This window comes from Narcine bancroftii, chromosome 12, assembly GCF_036971445.1.
Source record: "Narcine bancroftii isolate sNarBan1 chromosome 12, sNarBan1.hap1, whole genome shotgun sequence".
Lineage (NCBI taxonomy): Eukaryota > Metazoa > Chordata > Chondrichthyes > Torpediniformes > Narcinidae > Narcine > Narcine bancroftii.
In genome coordinates, this window is record NC_091480.1 from 80559102 (window position 1) to 80578790 (window position 19689).

Sequence of the window (19689 nt, forward strand, 5' to 3'; positions counted from 1 at the left end):
TGGATCAGTCTGAGGAGGTCAATGGCCTTTTCTTGACTCTTTGGATAGGCTCAGGTTGAAGAAATTCCAGATGAAATTTCATTGACTTGCAATTGAGAAAGGAAATTGGTGATTGATAGAAAGGTGTGGTGGTCAGTGGAATTTCTCAAACTCCATCCACGTCCCCTGAAGGACGAGGGGTGTGACTAAAGCCTTCTTGAGTGATTCATAAGCTACTGAATTTATTGATTTATTTTTAATCTAGACATACAGCACTGTAACAGGCCAATTTAGCCCTATGAGCCTGTTCCGCCCAATTTACACCCCAGTAAGGAATAACCACGTAGACATGGGGAGAATGTACAAACTCCTTTAAGACAGTGCGGGATTCGAACCCCGGTCCCGATTGCTGGTGCTGCAAAGGTGTTGCACTAACCGCTATGCCAATCGTGCCACCCATTGGCAGATATTGGAGAAGCCACACAGGGTACTGTGAAATTAAGCATGGGTGCATTAGTGGGAAATGGCTCACCCATTCAACAAATTCATAGGGAGGAGGGGAGGACATCCACAGAGGGTAAATTTTGGGTTCAAAGTGTCAATCAAACAGTCGATTCTTAGAACAGTCAGTTCTTTCACATACCTTGCTGGTTTCACTACCCTCAAGAACAAAGGAGATAACGAAAGTTAAACAGGAATCTCCACCCTTGCGCATACATTCCAGCTGAGGACTGGAATGAAGTAAGAGGGGGCAAAGCCTCCAACTGATACTGGCGAGAAAGTTTCATACAATTCCTCCCACACTGCCACAGGCAAACAAATGAGCACCTGCACCTTTCCCTGCTTCCACATTCTGTGGAAGCATCACCCAACAACCAATGGGAACCCCTCCCATTCACTGCAGGAGGTCCAATGGGCTGGAAGGGGTAATATGACAAATTCAAGGACACCATGTGGAGGCCTGGGGGCAGAGTATCAGACAACGCCAGATGTGACACCTGGTTGAGGACAGGAGCAAGATAACCAGACTTTTCTGGAGAAACAAACACAGGGATGAGAAGATCCTTGACACCCCTGGCCACATGAAAATCAGTGCACTTCCATTTGAATTTTCAATTAATTCTCAACTGACAAAACCTCAAAGTGTGTAAATTAAATTATAACTGTATCAGTGGATCTGACGTTTATGATTTCTGGTGAGCTGTTTGCATTTCAAAATCAGAAAAATTACGAGCAGCACAGTTAGTGCAGCGGTGAGTGCATCGCTGTAACCCTGCCAGTGACTGGTGTTTGAATCCAGCGTTGTCTGTAATGAGTTTGTACGTTCTCCCCTTGTCTCTGTGGGTTTCCTCCAGGTGCACCCACTTCCTCCCGATGGTGAAAGGCATTTCCGTTGATGTATAGACCGGCCAGTCCGAACCTCCCTGACCTTCCCTAACCCCTCCTTTGGCTTCTTGTCAGATTTCCCAATAATGGCTGGTGTGCCCAGACTTGCCCCCTGTTGCTCCTGTACCTGGAATCTGGTCAAGTAATGTATCAGTAATGCTCAGTTTTTTGTAATGAAAGCCATTTAATCACTCCATCATGTCGATGTGATTTTGTGTGCACCACACTCCCACCATTCAAAATCGTATCGGGGACATAGGTCGATCGAGTTCTTGGGAGTCACTATCTTGGTGGATCTTTCCTGGACCCAACGCACTGATGGCATCGTGAAGAAGACGTATCAGCACCTCAACTTCCTCAGGAGTTTGCGAAGGTTTGCTCTGACATTGACTGGTGAATTTCTACAGATGTGTGATGGAGAGTATGCATCATGGTCTGGTATGAGGACGCCCATACCCCCGAGCATAAAGCCCTGCAAAAGATAGTGGGTACAGCCCAGGACATCACAGGCAAAGCACACCCCACCATCGAGAACATCTATGGGTAATGCTTGCATCGGAGAGCAGCAGCAATCATCAAGGATCCACACCACTCAGCACATGCTCTGTTCTTGCTGCTGCCATCAAGAAAGAGGTCTAGGTGCCACAAGACTCGCACCACCAGGTTCAGAAACAGCCCCCCTCCACCATCTGACTCCTCAACAACAAATTCAATCAGGGACCTATTTAAGGGCTCTTAAATCGTGTACAGTTTTTTTTGGACTGCCAATAAGTGGTAATTCTGCCTCGCCCCCCAGGAAAAGGAATATCAGGGTTGTATGTGATGTCGTCTATGTACTGACAATAAATCTGAAATCTGAATTTAATTGGGCGGCAAGAGCCTGTTACCGTGCTGTATATAAAAAAAAGAGTGCTGAGAGTAGGGATAGCCTTCCTCTCAGGCTTTCCCTACAAAGGGTTACATACAAGTGAAGCTCCCTTACAATATCCCATAACACTTTCTCTAGGCAAGGGTTAGATATCGAGTGCAAGTGCATTGACTTTATCCTTAGTGTCCCAGGGCATAGGTGAAATACAGAACGATGCTCCCTGTTCCAAAAATAGTCCTCAACATTATCCCAGATAGGTATAGGATAAATAGGATGCCTAGATTATGATAATTATTCACTCGTGATATGATAATGGATTTATATCTTCTGCACGTGACACATTTCTCAGAGTCAGGCTCCCAGGTGTAATCAGGTTCATCATCAAGTAACAGTGGACAACACAGCCTTTATCAGCATGACTAACCCCTGCAATGTTAGTTTAATCTCAGGAAGTGCTGGCATGTTAACAAAATACCTTTCTGTTGAGTCACCTGAAAGATTGGTGCTTTGCTGTGAAGGTCAGTACTCAACTGCCTAGTCTGGACAGTGCCAAGAACAAGTGCTTCCCCAAACACAGGCAAGGTGTGATGATTTTCAGTCATGTTGGGTTGTGAGTGTCGAGTATGTCCATGTGGACAGCAATATAATTCCCCCATCTCCAACCTCCATTTCCTTTCTGTTTAAACATGTTCTCTCCTCCCATATTAGTTAATTTTTCCACAACTTCATGTTGGTACCACATTTTTTCTGTCACTGTACAAATATTAGTCGAAGTTATTGAAGGTCAACTTCATCGGTCACAGGACAACCTTGGCAGAGTTTCGCAGGATAGTGTCCCAGCCTTTATCAAAACCACAAAAGTCAAATGATCACAAGATATTGGAGCAGAAGTCGGCACAACAGTCCATCGAATCCGCTCCACTATTCTAATCATGAGCTGATCCATCCTCTTACTCAGCCCCACTCCCCGGCTTTCTCCCCATAACCCTTGATGCCCTGTCAATCTCTGCCCTAAATACACCCAACAACCTCATTTCCACAGCTGCCAGTGGCAACAAATTCCACAGACTCACAACCCTCTGGCTAAAGAAATTTTTCCACATCTCTGTTTTAAATTGATGCCCTTTTATCCTGAACTTGTGCCCTCTTATCCTAGACTCCCCAACCATAAGAAATATCCTTGCCACATCTACTTTGTCCAGGCCTTTCAGCATTTGAAATGCCTCTATAAGGTCCCCTCCCCTCATCTTTCTATACTTCATCTCTGAGTACACTCCAAGAGCTGACAAATGCTCCTCATATACTAACCCTTTCATTCCTGGTACCAGTCTAGTAAGTCTTCTCTGAACCCTCTGCAACTCCAGCACTTTTTCTCAAATAAGGTGCCCAAAACTGTACACTCCAAGTGAGGTCTCACCAACGCGTTGCAGAGTCTCATCATTACATCCCTGCTCTTATATGCCTTCACTTTCTCATTCGGTCAGCACCCTTGATGCTTTCTAGCTTCTTTTATCCTCCATTGCTTAGCTCAGCAGGATCACATTTCCATCCTTGCATCAACATTCTCAGTCAGTGAGTCTCTCGCAGAGGCTTGGGTTCCCACGCCTTATGGCATTGTCCTTGGAAAACCCTTACTAATCACAGAGCACCTATGGCATAGGAATTACTTAAGATGATATTTAAGTAGAAAGGAAAGGTTTGAAAACCATTGCTTTAGTCCCTCGCCACCAGCCACTTCCCTCTCCAGAGGGCTCAACTAAACCATTCATGGTCCCAACATCTTGCTTCACCCAACTCCATCTTCACCATTCCTGCTCTGCAACCTTATATACCTTTCCTCAGATCCACCTTGCCGGCAGCTAAAGCACTCCACTGACCAACGATGGCTCTATCGTTGAGGTCGTCAAGAGTATCAAGTTTCTTGGCGTGCACTTAGCAGAGAATCTCACCTGGTCCCTCAACACCAGCTCCATAGCCAAGAAAGCCCAGCAGCGCCTCTACTTCCTGTGAAGACTGAGGAAAGTTCATCTCCCACCCTCCATCCTCACTACTTTCTACAAAGGATGTATCAAGGGCATTCTGAGCAATTGCATCACTGCCTGGTTTGGAATCTGTACCACCTCAGACCATAAGACCCTGCAGAGGATAGTGAAGTCAGCAGAAAAGATCATTGGGGTCTCTCTTCCTACCATGAAGGAGATCTACAACACATGATGCATGCAAAAGGCAAATAACTTATCACACCCCTCTGATAAACTTTTCTTCCTTCTGCCATCTGGAAGGAGGTACCAAAACATTCAGGCCCACACGTCCAGATTGTGCAACAGCTTTTCCCCCCAAGCCATCAGGCTCCTCAATTCCAAGAATATACATGCAACTAGTATACCATGGATTTTTATTGTATTGTGTTTTAATATTTAACTCTTATTTATGTAAATCTGCCCAACAATGAAGACGCTGTTTACATCCGGTACCGCACGGATGGCAGTCTCTTCAATCTGAGGCGCCTGCAAGCTCACACCAAGACACAAGAGAAACTTGTCCGTGAACTACTCTTTGCAGATGATGCCGCTTTAGTTGCCCATTCAGAGCCAGCTCTTCAGCGCTTGACGTCCTGCTTTGCGGAAACTGCCAAAATGTTTGGCCTGGAAGTCAGCCTGAAGAAAACTGAGGTCCTCCATCAGCCAGCTCCCCACCATGACTACCAGCCCCCCCACATCTCCATCGGGCACACAAAACTCAAAACGGTCAACCAGTTTACCTATCTCGGCTGCACCATTTCATCAGATGCAAGGATCGACAATGAGATAGACAACAGACTCGCCAAGGCAAATAGCGCCTTTGGAAGACTACACAAAAGAGTCTGGAAAAACAACCAACTGAAAAACCTCACAAAGATAAGCGTATACAGAGCCGTTGTCATACCCACACTCCTGTTCGGCTCCGAATCATGGGTCCTCTACCGGCACCACCTACGGCTCCTAGAACGCTTCCACCAGCGTTGTCTCCGCTCCATCCTCAACATCCATTGGAGCGCTCACACCCCTAACGTCGAGGTACTCGAGATGGCAGAGGTCGACAGCATCGAGTCCACGCTGCTGAAGATCCAGCTGCGCTGGATGGGTCACGTCTCCAGAATGGAGGACCATCGCCTTCCCAAGATCGTATTATATGGCGAGCTCTCCACTGGCCACCGTGACAGAGGTGCACCAAAGAAAAGGTACAAGGACTGCCTAAAGAAATCTCTTGGTGCCTGCCACATTGACCACCGCCAGTGGGCTGATAACGCCTCAAACCGTGCATCTTGGCGCCTCACAGTTTGGCGGGCAGCAGCCTCCTTTGAAGAAGACCGCAGAGCCCACCTCACTGACAAAAGGCAAAGGAGGAAAAACCCAACACCCAACCCCAACCAACCAATTTTCCCTTGCAACCGCTGCAATCGTGTCTGCCTGTCCCGCATCGGACTGGTCAGCCACAAACGAGCCTGCAGCTGACGTGGACTTTTTACCCCCTCCATAAATCTTCGTCCACGAAGCCAAGCCAAAGAAGAAGATGTAAATCTGCTCCATGGAGGAACACTTTCATCCTTACTGTACATTGCATTGGTAGTTCTGGTATGAACAACAAATAAAGATGACTTGACTATTTTAGTGTATATTCCACAATATTATCTGCATTAATTAATTAATCCCTCTAATCTTTAGTTGTCAGTGTGCCCAAAAATCTTATGTTGGGCACATTTTTTTTTCCTGTGACAAAAGTATGGTGCACTGAATGCTTGTGCAAATGTAAACTTGCAATTGTTTCAAGATTAATTTGGCATAGCCTATCTCTCATGACTAATAAAACTGTATTGGCGTGTTTTAATATAATACAAGCATAGTTAACTACTCATTTAACCCACTAACTAGTGAACAGAAACAGATTAAATAAGAGATTATTTTCAATAAGTATCATTATTAATGACTACATTAGTTTAGATCACTTACTTTTTGTGCACACATGCATTTCTTTTGTGCGCTGGTCACAGGCTGTGTGTGTGCGCACATGCGCACAGCTTAGAGGGAACAGCCGTGTTAACCCTAATTGGAATGGACAATAACACTGTAAATCAGAGTATTTTAGAATTGAATATCCAACATCTGACTCAGTGGTGTCCACACTGTTACTCTGGTACACAGGATGTACGGGAGAACAAGTACAGCAGGTGGTGCACAAGCAGACGGTTTTAAACTTGACTTTACCCAGTCAAGTTTGAAACAATTTTCTAAATTTTTGACTTTGCTGACCAGATGTCAAGAAACTGAGTAAAAAGTTTACTCTAAGATCCAAACTTTCCTTCCCATGAGCCATTGTCAGGCATATTCCACCCCGAATGGAATTCTCTTCGCTCAGTTAATTGAAACCATTTATAACTTTTTACAAGAAAAGTGGGTAACTTTAGTTTGTAAAACGTACTCTGTGTTGCTCAGCCGCAACCTGTCCTTCCCCGAGCCTTTGTGACTCTGGCTTCCTATGACATCCCTCTTATCCATGCAAAGACCTAGGGCAGGCTCTATTCCCTAGGGCAGTTTCCAGTTCTCATCGTCTGGGCTTCATAGTTCATCAGGGGAAAACACAAGATGGGAAGAAATTTCAGAACAACCCACAGGCAAGAAATGAAACCATTGACACCGAGCCTAAGGAACATGAGAAGCAGCAGGAAGGTTCAGGAGTCAGCTTTGCAGCTTCTTCAAGTTACACTCCCACTCAACAGGATTGTGGCTGATTTTGACATTAATTCCACCTTCCTGCCCAATCATACTGAGCTTCCCCCCCCTCCCCCAACCATTCTATTGGTTGTTGATGACTCTGTCAAGTGTGATTCAACAGGATGCACTCTTACCATGGCTCAGATGGAACTGGGTAATGATAATAGAAATGAGAATCAGCTTTTTGTCACATACCTACAGCAAAAGTCCTAAACTCCAGACTGCTTGGGGATTGGGTCCATCCGGATTTTCAGATTTTCTGGATTCTCGGGCAGTACTTTTAAAATTCATATTTAAGGAGGAGAATAAATAGGTAAATTTTGATAGTTTATTCATGAAACATTTTTTTCATATATATTTTTAATTTTCCATGTTTACGCATGGTTGCTTGTTGTCATCGTGCCTCTGTGGCACTTACGCATGCACGCCCACAAATGCTGAGAGTTTACGAGAAGTCCAGATTCTCAGGTGGACTGGACTTCTGGCATCCGGATTTTCAGAATTTTTAATGTACATACAATGTGCATATGCACCAAAATTCTTACTTGTTACAGGGGGAAATAAAAGTTATGTAAGATACATCCACTATGGTATAAATTAAATTACGCCAACACAGAAAGAGATAAATATAAAGGATAGAAAGATAAATAAATATTCACAGGTCATGTCCCATTCCAAGGCCACAAGCATTCAAGTCTCGACTAATAGGGAGAGTAATGTGCAATCAGAGAAATGCCTTTAGGACGAGACAATAACCCAAGGAGATGCAAGAAGTCCCATAGCATTGCAGTATTTAAAAGAGATGAAGTTCTTCCAGGGTAAATGTCACCCTCATCCTTGCTGTTTCTCCAGTCATGGTCACATTACCCTGTGTGTAAGTTTGCTACATGCAGATTGGAAGCTGTGTTTCCTACATTACCGTGGTGACTTCACTTCATCTGTGCTTATCCATCCCAAGGATTTATGCTGACACCCAGTTTTGAGTAATTTGCCTTCAGTGTGAAACTTTGTTGGAAGCCTTTTTAAAGATTGGTTCAGTTTTATTGGGTGTCTTGGGTTATCATTGCTCAAAAAAAAAATCAAGGAGGTTGGATAGAAATGATTATTCTTGGCTGAATCCATGTTAGTTAAACATAATCTTTTCAGTTAACCAGGTAATTTCAGCTCTGACTATCTCCAGCACTCCAAATAAACAATTCTCTTTGTGACAGAAATGTACACTCCCCAGCAAGAGATAGCACAGGTAGACATGGTGAAACTCCCTCTACATCAGGGGTGTCAAACTCAAATTCACGGAGGGCCAAAATTAAAAACCTGGACTAAGTCGAGGGCCGAACTAAATATTTATTGAAAATTTTCAACAACATCTACATGTTTTCTCTTCTTTCAACATATGTAATGTTAAACTTTTTCTTATTAAAATAAATGTTTAATAATAGTTTTGGATAAACTCTTTCCAGAAGCATTAACAAATGAGAAATAAAATATTCAATAAATAATATTTCTCTATAGAGGATTTGTCAAATGTTGCTAGTGTGCTGTCGAATAGTAAAATCTGAGGGCTATTGAGAATGTGGGAGAATAACATGATTCCTGAAACAATCAAATGGGTAACTGATTGTGGGCATGAACTCTAGCAGGGTTATTTGCCATGCCCTTTTTCCATTGGTACAGATATCCTTTGATTTACACACTTTTCAAGTTTTATGCCTAATGATCTTGTATCCAGGTGCAGGACCATTTTTAACCAGGAATATATTTATCACTGTGACATGAAACTATTGGAAGATCATTTTATCCTGAGATTAAAATTCATAATCCTTACTCAGGCCTGTGTGCGGGAGGGCGGGGTTTGCGGGCGATCGGGTTGGACAACGACAGTGCGGGGGCATCGGTTCTCGCAGCAGGGTGGCATCTCGGCGGATCAGCGGCCCCGTCACCGTGAGTCGCGGGTCGGCCTGCGGCAGGGAGGGGGAGTGGGCAACGGTCCTGGCGAGGTCAGGCCCGAGGCCTCCGGTTCCGGGCGCTGGGAAGCGGCCTTGGCTTCCCCTGACACCGGCCAGGCCCCAAAACCAGAGTCCACGGTGAGACCCTGCAACGAAAACAGAGGAGGTGGGGGCGATTAGCGGGCTGACGCCAATGCATTCTGGGATTTATAGTATTAGCTGTGCATGCGCTATACTGGCGCGGCGGCTAGCGGGCCACCTCTATACATTTTTGAAATGATCTTGCGGGCCAAATATAATTATATCTTGGCCCGCGGGCCAGAGTTTGACATGTGTGCTCTACATCATTACATCACACCGTCCAGGACATTGAGACTGGAATAGTGTAGAGCTCTCTCCAAATTGTTCCATTGCACACTCCCACACTGCAGGTTAGAAAATGTAAAGCTCCTTCTGCACCATCCCATCAACCCCCTTCCCTCAGTGGTTCTCAACCTTTTTCTTTCCACTCACTTACCACTTTGAGTATTCCCTATGCCATCGGTGCTCTGTGATTAGTAAGGGATTGCTTAAAGTGGTATGTGGGTGGAGAGAAAAAGGTTGAAAATCACTGTTTTAATCGTATCTAATTGACTCATTATGTGCACGGTTCATAACTCCAAAGGAAATAGACCACTGACAATTTTTCTCAAGCAAAATATTTCAGTGACAATTGTGTCTAGAGCAGTGATTCTCAACCTTCCCTTCCCACCCACATACCACCTTAAGCAATCCCTTACTAATCACAGAGCTCCGATGGCAGCAAGGGAATAGGATAGCCACTGGGAGATCCTCGCTTTGTGGCAGACAGAGCTGAGGTGCTCAACAAAGTGTTCTCCCAGTCTGTCCAATGTAGAGGAGACCAAGCAGGGATGGGAAAGTGCTGGTGTGGAAATCAAGGAAGCAATGAGCAAGTTCACAGGTGTATGCGTCAGAGAGCAGCTGGCATAATGCACAGCACAGCATAACCAACGATCATTAACACTCACTAATAATGATATGAAGGTCGGTGGAGGAGCAGATAGCATTGAGGAAACAGGGAGGCTCCAGAAGGACTTGCATAAGGAGAATGGGTAGAGAAGGGGCAAATTAAATATAATGTCGCAGTGTGTGGTCATGCACTTTGGTAGAAGAAATAAATGGACAGACTATTTTCTAAATGGGGAGAAAATTGAATTCCCAGATGCAAAGGGACCTGGGAGTCCTCGTGCAGCATAGTCTGAAGGTAAACTTGCAGGTTGAGTCAGTAGTGAAGAAGGCAAATGCAATGCTGGCATTCATTTCAAAAGGAATAGAATATAAGAGCAGGGATGTGATGTTGATGCTTTATACGGTACTGGTGACATCTCATGGAGGATTATGAGCAGTTTTGGGATCCTCATTTAAGAAAGTTAACGCAACGCCTTTACAGTGCCAGTGATCGAGACCTCGAATCTCACACTGTCTGTAAGGAGCTTGTATGTTCTCCCCATGGATTTTCTCCAGTTTCCTCCCACCGTTCAAAACATATCATGTGTATAGGTTAATTGGGTGTAAAAATTGGGCGGCATGGGCTCATGGGCCGAAATGGCCTGATACCACATTGCATGTCTAAAAAAAAAAGGATGTGCTGACGTTAGAGAGGGTTCAGAGGTGGTTCACAAAGATGATTCTGGGAACGAGGGGGTTATCATATGAGGAGCATTATCATATGAGGAGCGTTTGACAGCTCTTGGCTTGTATTCATTGGAATTTAGGAGAATGGGCGGGGGGATTCTCATTGAAACATTTTGAATGTTGAAAAGTATGGACAGAGTAGATGTAGAAAAGTTGTTTGCCATGATGGGAGAGTCTAGGACAAAGGGGCACAACTTCAGGATTAAAGGGCATCCATTAGAAAAACGATGCAGAGGAATTTCTTCAGCTAGAGGGTGGTAAATCTGTGGAATTTGTTACAACAGGCAGATGTGGAGGCCGGGTCATTGGGTGCATTTAAGGCCGAGATGGATTGGTTCTTGATTAGTCAGGGCATCAAAGGTTATGGGCAGTGGGGCTGAATGGGCTCGACGGGCCGAATGGCCTATTTCTGCTCCTGTTTTCTAGTCTTCTTATCACTATAGTCGACCTGTTTCTCACGTTGGCTTTTCACCCGCTCGCCAATGACCGTCAAACACTCCTGGGGAGTTCGGTCCGATCTCAGGCTTTCCCTGCATTCAGCAGGTTCGGCCGCGGAGGTGCAGAGATCCGAGTTGAGTGAGCAAACTCTTCACCGGTCTTCTCTCTCCGCGGATACTGCCTGGCCTGCTGAGTGCCTCCTGCGTGTAATCAGGTTGCCAGTATCTGCAGCTTCTCTCCACGTTCTGTAAAGTTTCGGCATTCCCTGGCATCTGGAGAAATCCTCCCTGCGCACTGGTTGTGGGCCAGCGCTACCCTGTGAGCGGCACCTTTTCACCCTCCGGCCCCGCCCGGTTCCGGGAGAGCAGACGGAGTTCATTGGCGAGCGATGCGCACACGCTCACTCCTGCAGCCTCGCCCGCGGACTGACGCCAGCCCATGTGACTGGGAGAAGCACCGCTTCACTCCCACCTGGACAGGTGAAGAGAACCACCTGCCCAAAACGGCACCTCTCTCCGAGCCATGGGTGACGGGGCCCCTCAGAGCTGGTGGAAATTCACCTTCCTGCGCAAGAAGAACGGCTCCAAGGTGCTGAGCGAGCTGCCCGTGGAGCGGGGCAGCAACACCGAGAGCGCGGACAGGGAGAGCAAGGGCGACTCGCAGCTGGAAGCCAGGCTGGAAAAGATCATGGAGAAGAGCACGGAGAAGAGTACCAAAGGCAGGCACGTGAGAGTGTCCCACTCGGGCCGCTTCAAGGAGAAGAAGAAAGTGCGCTCAAGCCTGTCCGAAAACCCCAGCTTCTTCAGTCAGGCAGAGAAGGCAGGCGGAGGGGAGCCCTGAGCCGCTTCAATCCAGGGACTGCCACACACAGCCCACCCTTGCAGAGACAGCTTCCCTCAAAGGGTTAACAGGCAATGCACTCGGTTAAGGCCTGGACCCAAGCGATAACTAGCAATCGGCTGAGTTAACTCCAATTTGCGTCAAGAGTTAGCTACAATCCGCTGATTGCCCTGGGATGGATTTAAAGGGTTAACCCTGCAACTCCCAAGGAGTTGTTCCGCCCCCCCCCCCAATAATTCAGAAGGAGCAGGCTCGTCGCTCACAATGGACTGGCTTTTTAAAAGCGGCGAAGGGGAATTGACTTTTGTTTTCACAACTAATTGAACTTCTTGAAAAAGCAATGGGGTTCCAAAGTGTGATTGATGAGTGGGTTTTGGAAGCGAACGCTGCTCTCCGGAGGAGCGGGACAGAGGGCACGGATCCGTGCACCGTGACTGAACCAATCTCCGGCGTGTGCCTGCCTGCGACAGCGGCTGTCAATTTCACAGGTGTCGCACAAAGAAGCGACTTCAATCCGCGTCGTGAACAGAGAACGTTTAATTTTGCAAAAAAAAAGTGAGAGCAAGATAATGTTTTGAGTAAAAATAAAAAATATTGAATTGTGTTTTGACAACAACCTGGCTTGGAAAAAAAAATTCGATCACGGGAACTGAGTTTTGGTTGTGTGCCAGGGTTGTGTGAAGTGTACCTGTGGAAGACGGGAATAATGAGGGAGTGATTGACGTTCCCTTAAAATAGATTTAATTAAACCACAATTTCACTACATCTTGGTGTCACTGTTTTTGCCGACACTCCTTGGAACATACAAATGTGCTTTAATTACAAGTTGTTCTATTATCATAAATAGGTGGGCCTGATTACAAGGAACTTTGAGTGAACTGATCTGGCCGGATCAGGTAATGTCTCTGTGAGAGAGAGGTCGTTGCTTGTTTGGAGAAACTGAAACCATGGTATGAGCTTTTAACATCAATTTTTTTAAAAGGTTGCTGTGTAATTTAGTGCAGTTGCTTTAAAGGCAAGATCTTGCTTTTAACATTGTGGATTCCCTTAGGTATTCGCCCTTCATTAAGGGTGTTAATCGCATCCTGCTGCTGGGGTTTTTGGTATCCAGGAGACAGAATGATTCAAGCAATTGCAGACGCTGGAGTCTGGAGCGGACCCCCCCCCCCCAAACCGCTGGAAGAATTGAGCGGGTTGTGCAGAATCTGCGGAAGCAAAAGGATAGTTGACATTGGGGTTGAGAGCCTGGGTCAGCAGACAGACGGGCCGGATCAACAATCCAGGGCACAGACCCTTGAGATGACGAGTGCATATGGACAACACACCAGGGAAAACTTTCCATTGCTCCCATCTGCCCCATCCTTAAGTTTAAAGTTGATGCCTAAAGAGTAACCACATTTGGCCAATTGTATTTTTAAAAATTTTTTTTTAACCAAACATGGAGTCAATTACAGAGTTAAAAAAAAAAGTACAAAAGTATATCCAATATTTACTTCATGATGGTATTAACCTAATTCTTCCCCCCCCCCCAAAAAAAAGACCCAAAAGAAATGAATGAACATATAGAAAAGCAAGAAAAAGATAAGATAGCAAAGAAAGAGAGAAAATGGATTGGATTGCAGAAAAGTGACACATACTTCACGGATCACAAATTTCTCTTCTATTTAGCTTTCCTTGAGAAGATCAACTCTGGTCTCAAGGGTTGGGAAGAACTCGGCAAAAGATTTATGCCTGAATTTTGTAAATATGGTTGCCAAATTTGTAAAAATGTCATACTTGAGTTGTAGGTAATCTTCTACAGGGGAATACAATTATGTAGCTCTGTGTTCCAAGGTGCCATACCTAGATGTGGATCCCATGCAACAGGTATACATTTTCTGGCCACTGCCAGTGCAATTTTTACAAATTCTATTTGATATTTGGGCAATTTCAATTTGGGTCTTATCCCTGTAATGATCCCTAGTAAAAATAATTCTGTATTTCTGAATGGTAAAAAAAAATTGATGGTATAAATTGACAGTGAAAAAACATTATCTAAGATTGCAACAGGGCCTGGAAGAACTGAGAAAGTTGGCCACGGAATGGCAGATGGAATTTAACTGTGGGGTATTGCACTGTGGGTTAAACCAGAGCAGGACTTGTTGGGTGAGTGGTCAGGCCCAGGGAACAAAGAGAATTGGTGTACATGTGTTTGGTTAATTTAAAGTGGTAACATGGGTAGATGGAATTGTGAAGAGGTGATTGCCATGCGTTTCTTCATTGGTCAGGACGTTGAGAGCAGGAACAGGCCATTTTGTTACAACTTTACTCCCAGCTGGAGGATGGATATTAGGGTGGAAGGGGTGCAGAAAAGATTCAGGAGAACATGGCCAGGACAGGTAGGGAAAATTACAAGAAAGCATAGATAGACTGGTACTTTTCTTCTAGAAGGGTAGGAGGCTGGGTGGGGTGTGGGGGGGGGGGGAAGGGGTGATCTCTTGGAGGTTTATAAAATCATCAGGTAAGTAGTCATAGCCCTTTTTCCTCAGAGTAGGTGAATATAAAACTAGAGGGCATAAATTTTGGGTAATGGGAAAGATTTAAATGGGACCTGAGGGGTACATTCTTCACAGAGGGTGAATATATGGGACAAGATGCTAGAGGAAGTTGCAGGGCTGGGTGCAATTGTCACATTAAAAAAAACCATTTAGACAGGTATGTGAATTGGAAAGATTCAGAGGAATAAGGGCAGAATATAGGAATATGGACAAAATGTAGGCAAATAGGGCTAACTTGATCAGCATGGACAAGTTGGGCTGAAGATCCTGTTTCTATGTTGTAGATCTCTGACTCCATGTTAAGATGTAATTAATGGATCTTTATTGCTCACAATCTTGATACAGTAAAACCTTTGATATCTGATAACTTGCAAAGAAAATCAAGGAAATATTTTTTAAAGATTAAAGTCAGAATAACATAATAGGTTAAAAATTAGACAAGTTAAAAATTGTAAAAGTAAATCTTCTCTGAAGTAGCACAAATATTTGGTGAAGATGGAAACAAATATTCAGCCAGCGCACTGCCTTGATCATGCATTGATCGTAGCAGCTGTTTGAATAAAATGGCTTCGACCAGGATGAAGAGGGTGACTCCTTATCCCTGGTTAGTAAGGGTTGCACCAGTCAGGCACATTATCTGTAAACTTGAGGGAGGGGTTTAATTATCAAAAATGTTATTGTATATCTTTCAGGCTGCTCTGTGGAGGGGGGAGGAAACAGCAGATGCAGAGATGGTTAAATATTTTCAAATGTGACTAAAAACAATGTTTATATATTCATGTAAATGAAGCTTGCTCAGTACAAGTACAGTATTGATTTTTTTTGTCTTTTAAACTGTTTATTCTTAATGCAGGTGTATTAATTGGGCATTGTAAGAGTGAGTCTCAAGCAACCAGAAAATACACTTAACCGGCATCTTCCAATCCCCATAGGTGTCGGATACCAGAGGTTTTACTGTATTTGTATTCTTACTGTGCAAGCATGTACATCTTGTCAACAACCTTCCAAGGGTTAAAGCTTAGAAAACAATGAGCATTTTTTGTTTCTGAAATGACTCCAGGTGTTTCCATTGAAAACTTTGTGTGTGGGACTGTGGAATAGATCAAGGAGAACCAGTGACATCACTAGGGTTGGTGTCACTTCCCCCCCCCCCCCCCCCGCCACCATGGACCTCCTACCGTACCAGACCATACAGAATCCTCAGTAATATTTTTTGTGCTAATGTCACTCGTATATCACTGAATGTAACGGCAATAGTGGTGAGATAAACAACTAACAAAATTAAAAGTACACCTTTAAATTACAATATCATATGCATAGCAGCAATGAAAACAACTGCGTGAACTTGTAGCGCGTGCAGACGAAGCCGCGTGATTCGAAGCGTCATTGTAATCGGGTAACGATGACAGCTCTGACCGGAGCGCATTAGAAGATTCAAAAGGTAAGTTATCATAGAACTTTAGCCTTGTAGGTATATTGACACCCTGTATGCTGGGCTTGTGAAAAATGTTTTTGTTGTTTAACTGCAGGGATATTTTTATAAAAAATAATACATTTCTACAGAAACACAAAAACGTTATAGACAGTCATTTTGGTGTCACCCGGTGTGGTCCGCACCCCTCAGTGATGCTAGTGGGGAGAATCAGAGGATGTGCACATGGACTTTCAGAAGGCCTTTGATTACATTGTATCTAAGATGTTAGTGTGGAAAAATTAAAGCTAGTAGGTAACATGCTGGCCTGGATGGGAAAATGGTTGACGGATGGGAATCAACCTGGAAATAAACAGGATGCTCTCAGGCTCATTAATTGGGTGCGATGGGGACCAGTGCTTGGGGCCCCAACTATACACATCAATTATGTGAATGAGGGAACTGAATGTGATATTAAATTTGTCTCCAACCCAAATGGGTGGAATTGTGAACTGTGTGGAATGAAGGCGATTTAGACCAGTTGAGTGGGTTGATGAATATGAAAGGCATCCTTAAGATGAGGATGAATGGAGTGGGGGCAAGTATGAACATGTACAGATAAGGCGGATATTTAGGATATATCATTCGTGAGTGGAATGCTGCAGTATTTGATACACCACTTCATGATGTACCTTAATGATTTGCAAGAGGGGACACTAAATCTGATGATGCTAAATTGAGCCGAAAAGTAAATTGTGCAGATGATGTGGAGATTTGGCAGAGAAATAGAGATGGGTTAAGTGAGTGAGCAAGGTCTGGAGAACAATGTCAGTAAATGTGAGGTCATCCACTTTGGAAGGAAAAAAAGATCAGATTTTGTTTTAATTCTGAAAGTTTGCAACATGCTTTTGACCAGAGGGACTTGGTACGTTGGCAGCTGCAGCAGGTAATCAACAAGGCAAATAGGATGTTGGCCCTCATTGCTAGAGGGCTTGAATTTAAGACCAGGGAGATTATGCTGCAACTGTACAGGTAAGGCCACACCTCGGGTACTGTGTGTAGTTCTGGTCTCTGTACTTGAGAAAGGATATCCTGGCTTTGGAGGCAGTGCAGTAGAGGCTCACCAGGTTGATTCCAAAGAAGACCGGGTTAATTTATGCGGAGAGATTGAGTTGTCTGGGACTGTACTCCCAGGAATTTAGAAGAATGGAAGGGGATCTTCTAGAAACACTTCTGTATTTTAAAGATTAACTTTATTTGCAATGAAAATATATTACAAAAGAAAACAGTGCAGTCTTTTCTTGGAGCCATATTCGTATCTATGTTTCATTCCTGAACATTGTAATATAATCCTTTATTTCATCTCAGCAGCACCCTTGTCACTGATGTAGCCCCGTACAAGTTACTCTTTCCTCTGTGGTTTGAGGGATTTCACTACTGGTAGCAAACTCATCAATGCCTTGTAGAAACGTATCTAATTATGAAAGGGATCAATCAGAGGTAGGAAAATAGTTTTCACAGGCAGATGAGATTAGAACCAGAGGACATCACCTCAAGATTCAGGGAGTAGATGAGGAGGAACTACTTCTCCGAGAGGTTAGTGAATCTGAGGAATTCTTTGCCCATGGAAGCAGTAGAGGCTGCCTCATTTAAGACAAGTAAGATAGATTTTTGCATAGTAGGGAATTAAGGGATATGGAAAAAAGGCAGGTAACTGGAGCTGAGTCCATGGGCAGAGCAGGGTTGATGGCCAAATGGCCTGCTTCTGCTCTGATCGGTTATGTTCTTGCGTATCCATGTTTTACCTGCTAAGTGAGGTTTGAAAAACAAAAGCAAAGGATTAATAAAATCGTGATCGAGTTGGAAATGTGGATGTGCAAAAGCACCTGGGCAGCCTTGTACACCCACAAACCTGCAGATGTGATGATCAGATAAGAAAGCACATGAGGTGTTGGCTTCATTGCAAGAGGTTTTGAGTACAGGAATAAGGCTGTCTTACTACAGTTATGAAGGACGTTAGAGAGACTTCACTTGGAATATTGCATGCTGTTTTGGCCTCCTTAACTGAGGAATTGAATGGTTTATTGTAAATGCACTGAGATACTGTGGTGGGGGGGGGTGAGAGCAAATGTTTTGCTTGCCATCCATGGGGTCAATATATCCTTGAGTACAATAGATATTGCAAAATAAAACAAGTGTTGAGTGTAGTGTTGCAGAGGGGAGTGTCGTATTGGGATAGAGGATCAGACGTGATTGTATCTAGAGGGCAGCATTCTGCCTCACAGCTCGTGTTCGACCCTAGCCTTGGTTATTGTCCGTGTAGAGTTTACATGTTCTCTCTTTGATTGTGTAGGTGTCCCCAGGTATTCTGGTTTCCTCCCACATTCCCAACGATCTTCCAGTGGTTAATCCTCTTCTATAAATTACCCTTGGTTCATTGGGTGGCAGAGTATCCAGGGGATGGGGATTTGATAGGCATGTGGAAAAAGAATATATTACAAGTACATGGAGGAGATTGGAATTGGTCTGGATGGGTTGAAAGGCCTATCAGAAGGAATGTATCAAAGCAGGCTCAAAGGTTGAACGGTGAAAGTCTGGTTTTCTTTGTTATGTGTGTTTTCAAATGGTGTACTTTCTCACCAACAGGTTTTGGAGTGGAGTTACTGTTGTCATCTCAGAATCCAGCCTGTTTCTGCACAGTGAGCTCCCACAAACAGCAACAACAGCCAAATGCCATGATTGTTATAAGTAGGAAACACTGGACATGGAGCAACTGTGTTGGCAGATGCTTTAGTTTGGAGATTGCAGTCGTAATGTGATGATGGTCAGGTCTGCTGCTTCAGGGATAAAGGATACCACGTGAACCCCATCCCGGGTCTTCAATAAAATGCAGTGAACCTGTCTAGTTTTAATGTCATAAGGAAAATGTAACCACAAGCCCTACAAATAGTGCTGGAATGAAATGCTAGAACTGTTTGTGTACAAGTGTCTGGTGTGGGACTGAACCTTCTGACTCACATCAGGTAAACATGTACGTAGAAAGTGTATTTATCTGTGTTGTGTGCAAGTTTGGTTTATCTTGTTTTCTCTCTGTGACTAATAGTATCCTGTAGCCACACCCAAGTCTAATCAGCAAACTCTATTTAGCAGCATAAGGGTCGTTGTGTAGCTTTCCCCATGGTTACTAAGAATAATCCACCTGTTGTTTAATGGTGAATGTTTTGCAAAGTCTGCAGAAGTAATAGCTAGTTCTTGTGCATTTTTTTAAAAAGTAAAACAGAATTCTGAAATGCAAGTTCCAATTTTTGATTTGAACCAAGGAGGTTGTTCAATCTGTGTTGAACACTAATTGGACGTGGTAATTCATAGTGTCACCCCCCTCCCCCCACCCCACCCCACCATGGACCTCCTCCCATACCAGACCATACAGAATCCTTAGTAATGTTTTTTTTTGTCCTAATGTTATTCTTAAATCACATACTAATTACCACAATATTGTAGCTAAAACACCAGAAGTTTTGACAAAAGCTGTGATTATAATAACACCAGCAGCAACAAAAACAACAGCGTGTGCTTGTAGTGCATGCAGATGAAACTACATGATTTGAAGTGTCATTGTAATTGAGTAATAACGACAGCTCTTACCAGAGCACATTATAAGGTTCAACAAGTAAATTAGCAGAACGTTTTAGCCTCATTGGTATATTGATGCATATTAAGCTAGGCTTACGAAAAACATTTTTGTTATAAATAACTACAGGGGTAATACATTTCTGCTGAAATACTGCACAAAAATATTATAGACAGTCATTTTGGTGTCACCTGGTGTGGTCTGCAC

The 19689-nt window shown here is 44.0% G+C and overlaps 1 protein-coding gene across 1 annotated transcript; it reads left to right on the plus strand.

Annotated features, from left to right (window-relative positions):
* The first annotated feature begins 11413 nt into the window (after nt 1-11413).
* Nucleotides 11414-12668, plus strand: prr15lb (proline rich 15 like b). Its single transcript, XM_069907089.1, has one exon. It carries the CDS (start codon nt 11586-11588, stop codon nt 11901-11903), a length of 318 nt encoding a protein of 105 aa, XP_069763190.1. The 5' UTR covers nt 11414-11585; the 3' UTR covers nt 11904-12668.
* Nucleotides 12669-19689: the final 7021 nt, after the last annotated feature.

Excerpts from the sequence above, each read along its gene's own strand:
- prr15lb (XM_069907089.1), top strand. The coding sequence starts at position 11,586 with ATGGGTGACGGGGCCCCTCAGAGCTGGTGGAAATTCACCTTCCTGCGC.